Source organism: Leopardus geoffroyi, chromosome A2 (genome assembly GCF_018350155.1).
Source record: "Leopardus geoffroyi isolate Oge1 chromosome A2, O.geoffroyi_Oge1_pat1.0, whole genome shotgun sequence".
NCBI classification, from domain to species: domain Eukaryota; kingdom Metazoa; phylum Chordata; class Mammalia; order Carnivora; family Felidae; genus Leopardus; species Leopardus geoffroyi.
Genome location: NC_059331.1, coordinates 130,714,787 through 130,734,254, shown reverse-complemented (window position 1 = coordinate 130,734,254; position 19,468 = coordinate 130,714,787). Strand labels below are relative to the sequence as shown.

General features: G+C 35.6%; 1 protein-coding gene across 9 annotated transcripts in view; it reads left to right on the top strand.

Moving 5' to 3' along the window:
- Nucleotides 1–19,468, top strand: part of IMMP2L (inner mitochondrial membrane peptidase subunit 2) — an 886,543-nt gene that overhangs the window by 68,703 nt on the left and 798,372 nt on the right. For all 9 annotated transcript variants that reach the window (XM_045495343.1, XM_045495340.1, XM_045495347.1 and 6 more), the window contains one exon: nucleotides 2,623–2,726. In XM_045495343.1, coding sequence (XP_045351299.1) covers nucleotides 2,623–2,726 — 104 coding nt within the window. The remainder of the gene's footprint in view (nucleotides 1–2,622; nucleotides 2,727–19,468) is intronic.

Sequence of the window (19,468 nt, the reverse complement as noted above, 5' to 3'; positions counted from 1 at the left end):
AGAGCAGTCAGAAATTACTAAATCACTTTTGTTCTTCACTAATCTGATGGTGAAAAAAAGAAACAAACTCAATGAAAATGCAATGGGAAGGAGATTTTCTCTTTGTGGTTCAGATGGTGTCCCCCTAGGCCACATTTATTACACCATGTGGTATAGGAGGAAAAATACAAAGAAATAAGGGAAAGGGACTTGCAAGATACTGAACTTAAAGACAGAGAATATGAATGAGAGAGACTGAACCCTTATGGAAGATGAATTTTTTTAAGTTTACTTATTTGTCTTGAGAGAGTGAGTGTGCACGCATGAGCTGGGGGTGGGGGTGGGGGAGAGAGAGAGAGAGAGAGAGAGAGAGAAAGAGAAAGAGAGAGAGAGAATCCCAAACAGTCTCTGTGCTGATAGCAGGACTTGGTCTCACAAACCATGAGATCATGACCTGAGCCGAAATCAAGAGCCGGGAGGTCAACTTACTGAGCCACCCAGGCACCCCAGAAAGGCGAATTTTTAATCTAACCCTACTGTGTGATGGCAAAAGCATTCCCTAGCACATGACCCCAAAAGCCCCCAGGATTCATCCTACTACATCAGCTCTGTTCCTTATTATGGGTGGAACCAGAGGAGGAACCTGGGAAAGGATTCAAAACTACCTTTCGTTAAAATTGTGATGTAGTATTACCAATAATAGGGATTACTGAGAGCTTGACTATGGGTTAAGAACTGTTCTATAAACTTTAAATGAATGATTTCACCAAGTCAGTTAAAACTTGTAAAGCTCTTAGAACAGTGCCTTGCACTCAGTATGTCTGGCTCTTATTAATAGAACAGTGCACATGGTAAGCACTTGGTGACTACTGGCTATTCTTGTGTACTATTATTGATTAGGTAAGTTAAAAACTATCATCACTTTACCACTAAGGAAATCGAAGCATAATAAAGTTAAGTAAGTTGCTCAAGATCATTTAGCTCAAAAGAAATGGAATCATTAAGGAATGATTGAAGTGAAGTGAATGACTGAGTTGAAAGTGAAAGACTGATTAGTGTAGATACATGGTGAGTTATATGATAATTGGTGCCTGAAGTATGATGAAGGGAGAGGGAAGAGAAAAGATGGGCCATAAATGAAAGATATTGTGAAGGAAAATAAAAAAAGAAAAAAACCTCCTTAGCTTGGTGACTGGTTAAATATGAAGTAAAAAGATAACTAAGATTTTAAGCTGGTTGACTGGGAAAAGGTAAATAAAATGTAAGAAAATAAGGAAGAAAACCTTTTTTGGTAAGAAATCATGACAAAGTCCATTTAATCATGTTGAATTTTACGTAAGATCGTTAAATGAAATGAGTAGCCGGAATTCAAAACTAAAGATAGAGATATTTAGGCATTATCACATAAAGGAGTTGGTAGAAGCTGTGGGAGTGTTTGAGATCTTCAAAAATAACCAATATATTTTGGCCACAAAAAAACCCTGGGTAGTCCAAAATAAGATCATGATAATTGTCCCCACACAAAACTTCTATAGCTTTGCCCACATCTGCTTTGTAGAAATCTTCAAGTAATTTCAGGGATCTCTGAAAAAGAGTATATCACTACTGCTCCGGCGGCTGGCTGTGGTCTGGCATCCACGGCCTTCCTGGCTCCTGCCGTGGCTGCTGTGGCTCTGTCTCCTCTTGCTGCCGCTGTCAGTGAAGATGGAGAGGCTCGGCTGTGGTTTGTTTGGCCCTTTCCCACAACCGCAGAAACTGCAGTTTCCCCTCATGGCGTTCTCAGAGACCCTGGAGAGTCCATGGTGAGAAAGCTCTCCTAGTTTTTCTTTTTCTTTTCTCATTTTCACTCTTCCCACCTCAGGTTTCAGACTTGTTATCCACTGGCTGTTTCAGCACCCCTGTCCAAGTGACAGGCCTGCTGGCTTCATGGTTCCTCAATCAAATTTTTATGCCTAGACAGTTCCTGACCTTGAGATGAATTCCTCACAAAATGTGTCTCAATTTTTTTCCCTATCGATCCTGAGGCACATCTAGAATCATCTGAATCCTAGATTGAAGGTCATTTATCAGGTTTAAACTGGGACCACAACCCTTACTCCCTCTTCTCTCTAGAAAAGAGAGGTCAGAGTGGGAAATTCCCATATGTACCATGATTGTTCCATCCCCTGTTTCTTCTGCTCCCTTCTTTTCTTCATGTGGGTGTTTTCCTGGTTGATTGGAGATAATTTCTGCTTTTCCGCAAATGGAACAGTGATGTGCACTACTGTGGAATTAGATCCCATCTGAATATTCCATTGGGAGGTTTGATTCACTTCTTCGTCATTTTTTTTTTAATCCTTCTTAAAGCTTTTCAAACCTCTTTGCTGGAGCTTAGTAAAGATTTGAATATCTAGCACATTTTCCTTTCAAATAAGTATTGGTAATGTATTTCCTCCCCCTCCCCCCACCCCAGGTTCACCTGTGAAGAATACCGATGAGTCTTTTTGAAAACTCATCATTGGCAGTTACTTTAGAACAGCAATTTATTGAAAGCTACTATATTAGAAATGTTTTATTGCACTGCACTAGAGCTATGAAGTGCAAGGAACCATGAAGATTGAAAAATACAAATGATAGATGTGTCTCTTTCTCCTTATTTTTTAGCCTTCTTTGAATCCTGGGGGGAGCCAATCATCTGATGTAGTGCTTTTGAACCACTGGAAAGTGAGGAATTTTGAAGTACAACGTGGTGACATTGTGTCATTGGTGTAAGTAAATCAGAAACATTCTTTATTTTTATATAAAATTATTTATAATTGTCTAATTTAACTGGTAATTTGCTGTGACTATCTTTGCCAATTATTAAATTAATAGGTACATTTTAACTATATATTTTTAAAAATCATTTTTGAAATGTAACAATGCTGTAAACAAGGATTTTTCTTTTATATCTAAAATATATCAGTTGATTGAGATATGCGAATTTGGTAAAATGTTTTTAATGAAATGTGGATCAGAAATTATATTGATGGTCTAGAGTACTTGTATTTGGTGTTGGTTTGGATTATTTTGAAATTTTGCATCTTGGAAGCAACTCTTTTATTACTTTCATTTTTATTAGTTTGTGTAGGTACACAATATTTCTAGAAGATGATAATTGTGACATGAAATTCAGTGACATTTTTATGTATTAGTAATTGAATGGAAATAAGGCAGTTTGGAGGCTTTTGTCTGGGACCAAAAGGTGGCACTGTTTCTCTGCTAAAGTACTATGACTGGTCAGGAACAAAAATGTCATTCCAATCTTAATGTAGAAAAAGAATGTCAAAGTGTGTATAACTGACGCAGTGATATAATACATAGTCCCAGTACATGCTTGGATGGTTTAGATTTGAGATTTGTTTGTTTGTTTTAGAAGTAAATTCATACTGAGAAGACTGTAACAGAACTTGTCTGATTTCTTCTGGTTTCAGCTACTTTTAAAATGTTTTAATATGACTCCCTGTTATGGTAGTTACTGCATTGGGGTAGCAATTAATGTAGCAGTTACTATCATTTGTTTTAAATATAGTAATATCCTGGCATTTGGAGAAGACTTCCAATTTATATTTCTAGTTCTTGAATTGGAAAGATTGTTTTTTGTTGGATGAGAATTTCTAATTGTGTGGTAAAAGCAAAACATGATCTGCTTGTTCATACTTCACCTTTGGCTAATGGTTTGTGGAAATAGATGTTTCATAAATGTGTCTCCTTCGAGCCTGTTTCATCAGGATTCATTTTAAAACATATTAACTAAATCTGGTTAGTAATTAATAAAATAAATACATTCAAGCAGAGTTTTGTATGGCATACATCCAAGGATGGGGATTAAATGCTTCTCATGTTCTTGAGAGCTTTCTTTAATATTAACCTACGCCTTTTATTTTGTCATTCCGAGTACTTTTTTTGCAACCTCCTTAACAACCTTTTCCATGCTGGGTTAGCCTGTTGTGTGCTCATTATTCTTTTGCCTTTGGTTTGACAAGGTTACATTCTCACTTAGTCGGTGATGGAGAGGATACCCACCCAAGTGAAAGAGGTCACACTATAAGCAGACAGTTGTGCAGGTTTTTTTTTTTTTTTTTTTTTTTTCCGTGAGAAACATGCTGACTATCCCTAAGCAAGTAAATTTGAATAGGTAATTGGAAAAAAAAGGGCTCCTTGAAATTCAGGGTTGCATGGGTCCATAAAAGTACACTAGCATATTGTGGACTATGTGAAAAAGAGAGCAGTATTCTCTTATATAAATATTAAACTAATTGATATTTATTATATAAATTAATTTGAAAATAGTACATTCGAATTGGGGTTGACATAATAAATTATAACTACTTTGGCTGAACTATATTTTTAATGAGTTAATTATGTGCTATATCTCTATTATGTACAAATAACGCAAATTTTCTTTCATAATGCTTATTGCTAGCAGGAGCCATTTACATAAAAGAATGCTTAGTGATTGGTATTAATTATTTAACAACAAATAATCATTAAGCAATGATTGTTATTTTTTCGTGAGAAAGAAACAAAAAGTCTTTTGCTAAATTCTTTTTTAGCATGATGTGATACTATATAAAAGACATTATTTAAAATCTGCTTTTAGTTTTATGAGCAAAAATGCTTTCTAAATGTCCTTATATTTGTATGCATTTTATAGACTGCTTCATTTGCAAAGATTGATGTTGGTTTGATTTAAATTCATTAATATATATTTAATTCATGTCAACACTGGATATTTGCTTTTCTTACAAAATGTACCAGTCTGATTTTAACTTAGATGTTAATTATCATTACTGTATCAGAACACTCTATCTATTTGAAAAATATATGACTCATAAGAAATGGGTGACTAAATTTGAATTAGGGCTAAATTTAAAATGTAGTTTGTCATTTTGTTTACAGATTGATATAACAAATTTCAATGATATACAAATAATCTTTGGAAACAAGGTAGTATGATAATTTATATTTTAAAAAATCCCGGGACAGCATTTTATACATTCAGTGGGTGTGGAAATATGGCATTTTAATTATAATATTATATATGCATTTCTGGAAAACTGCAGTATGCAATTTCATAAAGTAGTAGGGCTTAGGCAGCTTTGTAACTAGAGCACTAATGAAAACAATAACAATTCAGTAGAAGTGCTAGTGTCATTTAAAATACATGACATTTTTAATAAGTAAACATTGCAGTAGATGTAGGATTTACTTAAAACCAAATGGCTGAAGATGCCTTGATGGAAGGCTGTGTAAGAAAGGGTTGAGCTTGTCTACGTACTCAAGAGCAGAGGGACATTTTCATCAGAAGTTACAACTAGAGAAAAGATTGCAAGCTTTGTACAAAGTGTACTGATACCAGAGATGTATCCTCTGCTCATTGTTCATTGTTATTTTACTTACTTACCTACTTACTGACTGACTAGACGACTTCCTTCCTTCCTTCCTTCCTTCCTTCCTTCCTTCCTTCCTTCCTTCCTTCCTTCCTTTCTATTTTTTGAACAACGATTAGGGTTAACCTTGCAATAAGCACTTCTACGAGAAGAACTGAATGTGTAATTCCTGGCTTGCTGCTGTTAGTATACTTAGCCTTCAGTTTCTATTAGCGAGGCAATGCACTAATGATAAACCAGTGCAGCTTCTGCTTTATACTGAAACCCATTCTTCATATTGCCTATGAGCTAATTCATGTTAGAGAAACACATACTGTAGCAGAACAGACTTTTCTATTGCCGGGGGTTTTGTTCAGAGCTCACTGACCAAGGCTGTTCCCTAAAGCATGGAAGATCTGAGGGGTACATATTAGAATATGCTTCTCTGCATCTCTCATCTTTTCCTGTCACTTTCTGTATGTGAAAAGTAGGTCTCAGTGGAGCTAATGTTTAAGCATGTTATTCAGTAATGTTAAATCAAAAGGTATATTTATTTAATAACATTACTCGTCACATAAAACATTTTTTCCTGTCATCAAGTCCTGAGTATTACTGAGTGTATGTAGGTGACATCATACTCTCTTAGTGGATTTGCAAACTAACAGTGGTGATTAAGGTGGATTTTCTATACCTTGGAATTGACTTTTCATTAACCTGTGTGATGGCCTTACTCAATAGGCTTAACATAAGTAGCGTATTTACAGTGATATATCAATTAACAAATGCATCAGGACAGAAGTTCCTTCATGATAAAGTTTCAAATAACCACATTTAAAAGTCTTTTAACTTTTTATTTTGAAATGATATTAGACTTCAAGAAACATTGTAAAAGTAGTATAGGGAGTTCCCATATAACTTTATTATTTTTTTCAGCTTTATTGATGGTGTAATTGACAAATAAAATTGTGGTATTTAAGTGTACAATGGGATGATTTGATATATGTATACATTGTGATAGGATTCCCCCCCACTGAATTAATTAACATATCCATTACCTTACATATTTACTGTGTGTGTGTGTGTGTGTGTGTGTGTGTGTGTGTGTGTGAATCTTGAAGTTCTACTTTCTAAGCAAATTTCAGTTATACAGTATGTTCAGTTATATAGTTGTACAGTATGTGTAGTATGTCACCGTGTTATCCATTAGATCCTCGGACTATTCATCTTATCCTCCCTTAAATTGACATTGTACACTACCATGGTACAATTATTGAGATGAGGAGTTGACCTTGACATAGTACTATTAACTAATTGCAGACCTTATGTGAGTTTCACCAGTTTTCCCACTAATGTCCTTTTTCTACACCAAGATCCTATGCAGGATCCCATATTTCATTTTTATTTTTTATGTCTCTCTAGTCTCCTCGATCTGTGATAGTCCTTCCTTCCTTCCTTCCTTCCTTCCTTCCTTCCTTCCTTCCTTCCTTCCTTCCTTTTTCTCTTTCTTTCTTTCTTTCTTTCTTTCTTTCCTTCTTTCTTTCAGCTTGACACATTTGAAGGGTCCTTGCCAGTTATTTTATTGGAAAATCCTTACCATTAGAAATGTTGGGGTCAATATATGTTCCACTGGAGAAGCACTGCTGTTGATGGCAGTTGCTGGGGAAGCTCTGGCAGTGGTAAGAGCTGGAGAGGTGGATTAGACAGGTCAGAGAAGGAAACTTTCAGGCATATAAGTCAATTTGGTTCCTCAGGACCACATACTTGGGTCATGACTAAGAGAGTCTATGGCTTCTGAAAGTCCACACAGTCACATTTACTGCTGCTAGGAAGCCAGGAGGAAGAGTCATGAAGGTGGGGAGAGCCTAAAATTTATAGTAGAGATAGAAGAGAAGGAACTAAGGCTAGATCATGGATGGTATTACATTGAACCCATGTTCAGTTCTAGAGTAGAAGGTTAGGGTGGGGAAATTCTCATTTCATGAGTACCTCTATATATCAGGCATTGTGCTAAGTACTTTGTGTATGCCATTTTTACTTAATTTTCCTAACAATATCTGGAGATAGTTATTTTTAATACAATGAAAATGAGGTTTAGCAAGTAAATAGCAGAGCCAGAATGCAAATCTAGGTCTCCTTGACTCTGAACCTGTCCTCTCCCATACAGCAGGCAAATGTGGCTATTGAGCAGCCAAAGTGGTTGCTGCCACTTGTTAAAATAGTAATATTTTAGATATCTTCAGCTAAATAAAATACATTATTCAAATTAAGTTAACCTGTTTCTTTTTCTTTTTTTTAACATGACAAGTAGAAAATTCAAAATTACACATATGACACACACACTCTGTTTCTGTTGGACAGACAACACTGTGTCTAAACCTTTTCCATCAACCATGCTACTTTCCTGGAGTGTGTCTAAGGTGAGCTAATGTGAGATCCTAAAGTCTGGGGTGGAAAAATACTAAGTTAGCTGCTATGAAGCAAAGGCAGACTCCCAAATATAGCTAAACACTTTGTGTTGGTGAGAGTATTGGGGTGATCAGGTCCAAAGACAAAGAAAAAAAGACGTACAGATCTACGAGAGAGAGAAAACCTGTGTCCTGTATCCACAACAGGTTTTTTTTTTTTTTTTTTTTTTTTTTTTTTAAGTAGGTTCCAATCCTAGTGTGGGGCTCGAAGTCACAACCCTAAGATCAAGAGCCACATACTCAACTGTCTCAGCCAGCTAGGCACCCCCACTACAGTTTTTAATATGTATTGACTTTATTGTTTTCCAGTCACTGGGCCAAGAGTTCTGTATTCAATTTTATTGAGTTCTTATTTTAACCACCCTCTACAAGTAGGTACTGCTGTTATTCCTATTTTATATATGAGAACAGTGAGGTATAGAGAGGTTAAGTAATTTGCTTAAGGACAAACAATCATTGGAAGAGCAAAGTTCTAAAGTGCCTTTTATCAAATCCTATGTTCTTAACCTTCAAACTATAAAGCCTCTATATATTGCGGTTGTGGTTTGGTTGAGGACACTACTTATTCTCAGCAAAGAAGCCAATCAGGCCCTAATATCTCTACATCTATCATTTATCCCCATTTCTGTAATGAAATTTATGATATAGTTATTCATGAAAGGTAGTCTCTTCATTAATAGAAATAAGACATTATTATAACATATAGTGTACATACAATTTCCACAGCTGTTTTGTGACATGCTAAACTAATTGCCACTTTCTGACAGATGGCCACTATGATGGTGACAGCTCTAGCAGTGAATGTTAGCAAAGAGTTATGAAGATTTCAGCCAGGGAAATAGATGAAATAGAATAGAGCCTTTGAAAAAAAAAATGAAAGGTGCTAGTTCCTTTGTGTTGTGAGTACTTGTAAATCTTTAAAGATCCCTTGATCCATGAAGGTAAATTAATTGGAATCTGCTAAAAAAACAAATTCGGGTTTTGAACAAATGCTTAGAGCAATGATAATACTGTATAATGACCCATAATTGTATTAAAAGCCAGTTATCTGTTGAGCTGGAAGAATATAATTGTGGATGCTTATCTATTAAATCTGTGCTCATTTTTAATTTTTGTTTATAGCCAAATATTTTTCTGAGTTTGTACGTAATATTGTATGTTTCAGGAACACAAATTTAAAAAGACCACAACTTTTATTTTTATTTATTTATTAAAAATTTTTTAACGTGTATTTATTTTTGAGAGAAAGAGACAGAGACAAGCGAGGTGGGGGGTGGGGCAGAGAGAGAGGGAGACACAGAATCCAAAGCAGGCTTCAGGCTCTGAGTTGTAAGCACAGAGCCCTATGTGGGGCTTGAATTTGTGAACTGTGAGATTATGACCTGAGTCAAAGTCAGATGCTCAACCAACTGAGCCACCCAGGTGCCCCAAGACCATGACTTTTAAGGAAAGGTTCTATAAGGAGGATTGAATTTCTTTTCTCCTCCTCCTCCTCCTCCTCTTCCTCCTCCTCTTCCTTCTTCTTCTCCCTTTCCTCCTCCTCCTCCTCCTTCTTCTCCTCTTCCTCCTCCTTCTTTCTCCTTCTTCTTCTTTTTTCTAATTAATTGACTGTAAAAATGGTGGAGAATGAAATCCAGGTTGTAATTTATTTTGATGAGAAATTTAGTTTTTGCACTTTCAATTACCCATAGTAGTTTGCATTCATTACTAAGTATATTTGCAGATGATACTTTAAAAAATGAGACAGTATAAGTATTATTGCTATTATTTGATATAGATTAAACTGATTTTGTAACTGCTACTCATAGGCAAACAAAAAGTTGATACCTTCAAGGTAGTCCTTAGTATCACTTTGCTTTCTTGAGTAGGATAAACTGCCTACACAATTGTTATACATTTAATTGTGCAATAAAACATTTTCTTTAGTTCTGAGACAAATTATAGCTTAGAAATGTTTCAGTGATCATAAATTTCAGTTTTGAGTTATTGAGATTTTATGGTAATGTAACTATAGGATATATCCGTAGCTTCTGCTCAGCCCATTTCATAAATCTTATATCCTTTGAGAGATGACTAGAAATTGTCAAAGAACAAAGTTATGCAAGCAACATTCTATGAAATAGTAGGCATTTATGTTTGTAACTGTCTTTATTTTTACTGTGAAAAAATCTGAGAACACTATGATTTTTATTAAAAAAAAAAAAAGTTCAGGACAGCATTTATAAAGAAGGAGCTCCCAAATACACGTTATATGTTATATGTAAGGAGTTAGATTGAACTGTTAAGGAGAAGCATTTTGAATATAAGTTTAAATAATAATTCTAGCAGAAAAATAATTAGAATTTTGGAGAAGCAGACAATTTAGGTTTCAAGCAATGCATGTAACTCAGAAAAATAAACTGTTACATAGGTAGGGTTAACCTGTTTTAAATACTTCTGGAACCAATAAGATACAGATACACGTATAAAGACAGGCCATTAAGATCAATCAATATCTGATTTCCATTTTCATCTGTGATAGATTAGTTCATTTCAAACTAAAGCCCTTACTGAGAAGCATCAGAAAGCTGTATTAAAAAAAAAAAAATCGACATGCTTTATAGCTCTATCAAAGGGCAAAGATCCAGTGAAGAGAAACACATGGAGGTGCACCCTGTATTCAGTGCCACTTTTGACCTTGGGTTATTTGTCATTTTGTTAGCACCACGGGCCATGAGACTGAGAAGCCTAAGAGTGGCAGCCAAGATGGTGAGATGCGCAGAATCTTTGACGGTTTTACATTGCTAAGGAGTCAAACCAGAGTTCGAGGAGGAGGAGTCAGGACCCCAGTAAAATATTCCATACTTTTACTTGGAACCTTTGAAGGGTACATCCTGGGAGGGAGAACTAGAAATAACCATAACTTACAAAAATTGAGATGTAGCCTCTGAAACTCAATCCTGATTTTAATGTGGCCTGCCTTTACTTTAACTGTCTTTGCCAGAAGCAAGAGACATCATGCAGAGTCTCTACAAGTTTTTGTACCCAACAGTTGGCATTCCATAAAAAAATCACCATGGATATCAGAAGATAAAAGAAGATAAAAACAAAATGAAACAAAAAACAGTAGAAACAATCTTGTACTGATCTAGCTGTTGGATTGATCAGATATGGGCCAGAAAATAATTATAATCAATATATTAAAAATTGATGAAAAGATGAAAAATTCCATCAGAGAATCAAAATCTATAAAAAAATTAAAAAGGAATTCTAGAAATGCAAACTAATATAATTGAAGACAAGAACTCAATTGATGAGTTTGACAGCAAATTAGATATAACTATGGAGAGGATTTGTGACCAGGGTGAAAGGTCACTTAGAAAGTATCTAGACTTGAGTACAGAGGAATAGAAGATTGTGACGTACAGTGAATTGTACAAGAAGTATATATAGCACATAGTGCAAAAGGCTGACTTCCATCTGATTGGAGTAGCAGAAGAGGAGGAGATAGAATGGGGTGGGGGAAGCACTATGTGAATAAAGACAAAGTATTCTCCAGAACTTATGAAAGATATGAAGGTACAGAATCAATGAAGTTCAGACCTTCAGTTGACCTTAAAAAACCACATTTAGGGCACATGGTGGTCAAACCACTGAAATCCAAAGGAAAAAAAAATCTTGAAAAGGGGTGGGGGGAAGACATATTCAAAGAATGGAAAATATAGCTAGCTTCTTAACCAATGGGAGATAGGAGATAACTGAATGATATCTATAAAGTTCTAAAGGAAAAAAAAGTTCCAGCCTAGAATTTTATACCTATTGGAATGATTTTTCAAAAATGACAGAGAAATAAACTCCTTTTCAGACAATAACCCCCTAGCACATGCTTCATTGTCCTATCAGACTTCACTTCTTTAAAAAAATTTTTTTTTAATGTTTATTTTTGAGAGAGAGAGAGAGAAAGAGAGAGACAGAGAGAGAGAGAGAGAGAGAGAGACCCTGAGTGGGGGAAGGGCAGAGAAAGAGGAGACACAGAATCTGAAGGAGGGTACAGGCTCTGAGCTATCAGCACAGAACCCGATGTGGGGTTTGAACTCAGGAACTGTGAGATCATGACCTAGACCAAAGTCGGATGCTTAGCCAACTAAGCCACCCAGGCACCACTGGACTTCACTTCTAAAACAAATTCAAGGTAATGAGACTTTTAAGATGGCAGCTGCAGAGCATTAAGTGCCCAGTATTTGGTCTGAGCTCACTCATGTGTGACTGTGCTGGTCATATCCTTATGAAACTGGCCCAGTGATTCGCACAGGGGTCCACATTAGACATAAGCAGGGCTGATCTGAGCCATTACTGTAAACAGTAATGTTCGGGGTAAAAAGTTACATTCTTGTTAAAATTTGAACAATATGGATCTGTTAAAAAACCAGTCACATTTCCTCAAGTTTACATTAATAAAATAGGTGTTAAGTATAATAGGCAGTGAATCTCAGTGGTCTCTGAGAAGATTCTATACCCTAATCCCCAGTACAGTGAATAGGATGAGATATGCCCATGAGTATGTGACCTTGCATTGCCAAAAGGGACTTTGTAGATGTAATTAAGGTTGACCTTCGGTTGACCTTAAAATAATGAGGTTGTCCTGGATCATCCAGGTGGGCCCAGTTTAATCACGTGAGTTTTTTTTTTTAATCTTTATTTTTGAGAGAGAGAAAAAGAGTGCGAGTGGAGGAGGAATAGAGAGAGAGGGAGACACAGAATCCAGAGTAGGCTCCAGGCTCTGAGCTGTCAGCACAGAGCCCTACGTGGGGGCTCAAACTCAGAAACTATGGGTTCCCGACCTGAGCCAAAGTCAGATGCTTAACCAACTGAGCCACTCAGGTGCCCCTCATGTGAGTTTTTAAAAGCAGAGGCTGAAGTGAAGGAGATATAGTAGAAGAAGTCAGAGCCAAACACGAGAAGGCTCTGAAGCAGTGTTGCTGGCTTTGAAGATTTAGAGGCCGTGAGCAGGGGAAAGCTTGCTGCCTGCAAGAGCTAAGAATAACCTCTGGCCAGAGGCCAGCAAAGGAATCAGGACCTCAGTCCTATAACCATACATAATTGAATTTTTCCACCAACCTTTTAAGCCTGGAAATAGATTCTCTCCCATTCTCCAGATAAGGGCCCAGAGCAGCTAACACCTTGATTTTGGTCTTCTGAGACCCTAAGCAGAGTACCCAGCCAAACCTGCCATACTTCTGTCCTAGAGAATGGGGAGTTAATGAATGGGTGCTGTTTCAAACCCCTCAGTTTGCTTAAAATTGTTATAGTGCTAGTAGAAAATTGTGGTAAGCAATTAAAAGTTACAAACAGTTCAATTACTACCCTAAAATGTATAAGGAAATGAACTTTTACAAAAGATTATTAAGCATTTGCAAACACTGATTTTATTTAGGTACTTGACTGATTAAAAGTTATTTTCTTTTACATAAAATAACTGTCAGCCTCTATCTGCCAGTTTCTTGGTACAAAATATAGGACAAAGCTTCAGGAGATCTTGCCTCTCCTTTCAGCTGTATTACCTGTTAACTGGCTGAGTGACCTCAGACCAGTTATCTTAATTACTCTTTGGGTCAGTTTTAACATCTACGTAATAAGAGGTATAGACTGGTTGGTCTCTAAGGTTCTCTTCCATTTAAGATTGTATGCCAATAGTTTTAGGGAGCAGGATATAAGAATCAATGACTCAGAATATCAGAAAAATGCATACTTTTGCATACTTTTGAAGCTGGAGTCAAAACCGATTTGAAATTTTTGAAAGAAGCCATGTTGGCACATTAAACAGAAGTTTTACATTGGATAAGGAGACTTTGAACACCAAGGCTCTTTTGGTCAAAGGCATCAAATGAATTTGTGTTTATTAAGCTTATGTCTTCAGTGGAAATTATTGAAATTGGAGAAATTAAAAGTTGGCATGTGAGTGTTTTACGGGGGGTGAGAGCAAAATCCTTTCCTGTTTGCTTAAAATCGTTCAAAATAAGAAACTGTAGAAATCTTACATTTCTTTACTCCTTATAATTTATGCTGGGAGCTGTGTTACTAGGACTCTAATACTTAATCTTGTTCTGGTTATTTCTGTTTTGTTACTTTAAGATGTGCTTCCTACCAGTTAACACTCTGTCCACTTGTTCTTATAAAAAACGTGAGAGTCCAATATTCTTTTTCATAGGTTATATCCGGGAAATGCGAAAGAAGTATCAAAACTTAAACATAACCTTATTCGATCCAAGGTCGGTAGTTACCGTCTCATTTTTCTTTACCTTTTATTAAAAAAAAGGCACTGTTTTTGGTGAGTGAAGTTGGAGGTTGTTGGGAAATGTGGCTGTGGCTGATAAGAAAGGGAAAGAGCTTAAAGCAACAGCCACCAAACTTTATCTGTGCTTTGGAGCTCAGGAAAACGTTGCTGTCCAAGAAGGGAACAGGAATCTTTTCTTTTTCTTTTTCTTTTTTTTTTTTTTTTTTTTTGGAAACTGTTTATTTCCACCAACGAGAAACCTCAACGACTCATATTATGAAAGATTACTCCTTGCATAATCTAGTGACAGGTTTACTCACATTCAGAGGTCAGGTTAATATTTACTGAAGGCACCACAAATATAAGTTTCACTTTATTAAAAATTGTATGGATGTTTAAATTGCTGACAGAGAAGCTGGCTCAGTTTGATATGGCTATGGATATGATAATTATAATACGGTATTTTGTACTTTTAGAGGTCATAAGTTATATTGCAAAGATGTGTGTATTTGGACTGCTGAAAAGTTACTGTAGAGTACTACAACTAAACAGTAGGAAACATTTCAGTGTGAGTAGTACATCTCCTGTAAATTTCATTATAGAATTAAAGAAGAATCATTAAAATATTTTAGGTTTATTAAAAATTCATTATTCTAGTAGAGGTTCTTTAAAGTGCAATAAGAACTTGAAGAAATAATAGGGAAGTTTTGGTTACCGTGACAGTGTGTTAATTGAGTTGAAGGAAGGTAAAAAAATATGTATTAACAGAATGGATCCAAATTTGCCAAAAAAAAAAAAAAAAATATGTGTAATAAATCAAGAGGGGAAATCAGTTAATAAAGAAAGAGGCCAGTTATCAGTGAAGGAGGGGGGTATATTTAATGATTCTAAATGCAAGGTTAAACTGCTTCAGTGAATTTCAGTTTAACAAAAAAAGAAGAAAAGCAATATGGATAATTAGGCAGTAATAAGATCATACTGGAAAAAAGAAATCAGAAAACTGCCTTAGGTGTTAGGGGAATATTGGCTAATGAACTTAACCTCCTGCAATTATCTTTGAATACTCATTTTTACTCTGGAAATGGAGGGAGTGATGTTTTTAGTTATCTTCAGAGTGGTATGATTTTTTTGAGCACATTTATTGTATGTAGATTTTTAAATGATAACAAATAATGAAATGGATAAAACTAATTTCTCATGGGAGGGATATCCTCTGTAATTCATTAAAATACTGTAATTTTAGCTATAATCTTTTTTTGCTATTGATCAATTCTTTAAATTTGGATTCTACTGTACTCAACTGTTTGACAACAGAAACACGTTTAGAGGCTGTCAGCCTAATTGAACCATTCATAGAAATTCAGAACAGGAAATTATAATTCCTATAAGGGTTTCTCAGTTCAGGTTTTATTAAAAACATAAATGGGTAAAAATCCCAAATATTGTCTAAAGGCAGGTTTTTCTTTTCTCAGATTAACCCAATTATCTATATGTAAATTATTAAAATTTTATAAAGATGTTGATAAAATATTGGCCATTTTTGTAGTTTGTATCTTGGGCCTCTGAATTGTTGGAAGATCTTGGTTATCATTTCTGGAATCAATATAAGGTCTAATTTTACATGACCTTTACTAATCATCAGATAGAATAGTAATGAAGATAATTAAGTTCATAGATGATTCCAAATTTAAAGATGGTATGGATATAGAATTTGGGTTAATCTCTGCTTCTATGATGCTATGTTGAGAAAAAGGTCATCTGAAATATACAGAAATATCTTTTATAATTATAGCCTTTTTTTGGTGACTGATAATCTTATAATTAGCTTGACTTTTCTTTTATTAGATATTATATCATATATAGTTCTGCATTGTATATTAATGTGGACAACCAAAGAAAAAGTCTGCTTTTAAAAATACTGGCAGCTTCTCAACAGGCTATTAGCTCAAATAGGCAACAACCCAAGGGGCAATCATGATTGTCTACTCAGAAAAGATTTGGACCAGATATTAAGAGACCTGGGTTCTAGGCTCTCTCTGGCACTAAGGGATTGTGTGTCAATTAACTTGTCAATTAACTTCTGTGGACTGTTTTTTGGTTTCTGTTTTTTAAATAAAATGAAGGGGTTGCACTCAATAATTTCTAAGGTAGCCCTTAACTTGATAGTTGCTTTTTTCTGTGATTATTTTATTTTCCACATGTGTAGATTAAATTTATTTTATGATATGAGATATATCATAGCATTTGCTGGATACTTACATAGTATTTTATTATATTTAAAAATGTTGACAACTTAGTCATTTGGCACATATTTTCTAAGTGATTACTCTGGGCATAGAACTAGCCACTGTGCTAGAACAGTAAAGAGATCAGAAGGCAAAGTACCTCCTTTCATGGGAATGGATGAATGGATGTATGGATGTATAAGACATTCATTAAATAAGATGGAATACAAAATAGATATTTTTGAAGCTTGTCAAAATTGTAGCAGGTGGGCATATTAGAAGGGAAGCTCGATATTCTTTAAATCACCAGTTGTGCCCAGATCATACAGTGGCTTGAACTGGCTCCCAAGTCAGTTGTGTGCATTTCTTCCCAACACTGGATTTAGTGACTTGAAATCAGCTCTGGTATGAGTGTTTGTGTCATGAAAATTGGTGACCACTACAGACCAGGGCTTTAGAAGTGTTTTTTTTTTTTTTTTTAATTAAGTAATCTGGTTTAAGAGCATGCCATTGGTGGTAAATGTTGTCCTGTGGCACAACAGAAATGGACACATCGTTTCTACCCTTGTGTATCACTGATCAACACAGAGATGAGGCAAAGACATGTGGTGTGTGATGGGTTGATAGAGCCATGTGAAAAACCATTGATAGGATACTCACACTGATGAATCACTGAAGGAAGAGGAGTTGAAAGAAAAATAGGTGTGAATTTGAAACTGGATTTTGAAGATGGGGTGGTGCCTACGCGACCAGAGAAGCAGCAAGAGAGTTTTAGAGATGGCATGTATAAAAATTTTGAGGCAAGTGTGAACAGGTGTATGGAGGAAGTGGCGAACAGGTTTGTTGATATAGAACAAGGTGTTCTTATATGAGCATTACAATGTGGAGATCACATATTAGCCTGTGCCAGTGAAGCCCTCAACACGGCTGGGTTTTCCACCAGCGGTAAAGAATGGAAGACTATCTTTGAATTTAGCAACCTTATCTTTCAGTGATGCCTTGAGAGTTAAGGGAATAAAAAATCCTTCCTACCAAATTATAGGCTTGATGTCAAATTGAAGGCCTAGAAAATATTACGTGTAGAATCCTGATATTTAGTCTACCACAGATACTTATAACATGTCTTCACCGTCAACTGTTAAGTCATTTACTCTTAATATAAAGTAGGTTGACATAAACACCAACACTGGGAGGCAGCCTTCCAGCACTGCAGAGCGGTAATCCTCCCTCCAGAACACCATGCTGGCTTATGCTTTACTAAAAATGGATAATGGTGAAACACTTAGTACTTACTATGTAGTAAGCTAAATGGCAACTACAAGGAAGGAAAACTGGAAAACTCTTCTCAGGATGTGCTGCAGCTCAGCTTTAAATGACACCTGGATCTGTACTTTCAGGAAATAACAGCAGCCAGTGGGCAGGCTGCCATATGGGAGTCCAGCTTGGAATACCTTTGAAATGGACGAGTATACTAACTCCCCGTCATTTGAAGAAGGGTCACAAACAACGAGGCAAAGAATTGAAAACCTGTAGATCAAAATAGAAAACTTGCTTTGAAATTCACAGTCACCCTGTGCATGCCTAACTCCATGCTAGGTTTGCATCAGTCTTTTATCTGTGTGATACATTGAGATAGCAGCAGATATTCAGGAAGTGGGAGCTGGAATTCTTTACTGCTCTCAATAACATTTTAGAATACCAATAGTGGTTTTATTTGTTAAAATAAATACAGGGTGGGTGTACAGAATGAAATAAACATGTTGTCTAATCAAATAATCTAGTTTTCATTTTTTAGCTCTGTGTTTTGGAGCAATAACTATGAAGAAAATAACTATCATGATTTCGGCAGTTATTAGCTTATTCAGGTATCTCACAAAATTAAGTGCTATGTACAGTTTAAAGTGAGGAGTTTGTTTTTCAGTTTTCACATGGAAAATTAGCATTAAAAGAAAATGTAATAAATGTCATTCTTACTTTTTCCCCCTTCTTAATGTGCCCTTTCTTACACAGGAAGTATCAGTAGATTCATAGTAACTTGGAGTATTCAAGAAATTACAGCCAGAGATTTTGGTTATTTATTTCTGGTTGGTGCTTCTGAAATTGAGGTTGACCTTTAACATAGTGAGTGGTTGAATGATCTTTGAAGGTTTCATTAGGCAGAATAGAACTTCAAATGTTGCTGGAATTTGAAACATGGTATATGATCATATACTATAGCAACACTTTGGACTTTTTAATTTTTAACTTTCCATAAATATTGTATATTAGGAGCACCATGTTGTCTTAGTGAGTTACCACTTGTGAATGGTGGGGAATGCCACAGGAGTGAGAAGTAAATTCTTTGAACTTGTTCAACTACATTTTCTTACTATTGTTTTTTAAGAGGTATATGCTTGAATGGGTGATACTGTCTTTTAAATTAGTGTGGAATTAGGTCGAAATAATTTTGGAGTGTATATATGCCCAAAGTAAAACAAAAGCAAAACAAATCCTGGGTTGAGATACCTTAAATTGTTATAGGTTGGCTGGTGAACATAGGAAACTATGTTTATTGAGGTCATGATTTTAATGTGTTTGGAGATTATGTTTTTTATTATAAGTAGTCATTTTACTGGATGTGGCACAGAATGAGATGTACATAACAGTTTAGCTACTATTATTTTTTAAAATTCAAATTGTTAAATTTTCACTGATGTCTCAAGAAGTGAAATAATAGCAGCAAACCTGTGGGTGAGTTCCCTGGGTTTTCCTTCGAATGAAATGGGTGACCTGAATAAGCCATCTAATTAGTTACGACCTTAGCTTCTTAAACTGCACAGTCATGAAGTTGTCCTTTGTGACTGCTTTATAAACTTCACCTTAATGTGATAGATACATTGTAAGGGCCGATTCTGACAGAGCCTTTCTGAATTTTGGTCTTCTTCCAATCCAGAATTCATTCCCTGGATCGGGACTGTCCATGTGAGCTATGTATGTATGTATGTATTATTATTATTATTATTATTATTATTATTATTATTATTATTTTAAATTTAAATCCAAGTTAGTTAACATGTAGTGTAATAATGATTTCAGGAGTAGAATTTAGTGTTTCATCGCTTACACATAACACCCAGTGCTCATCCCAACAAGTGTCTTCCTTAATGCCCATCACCC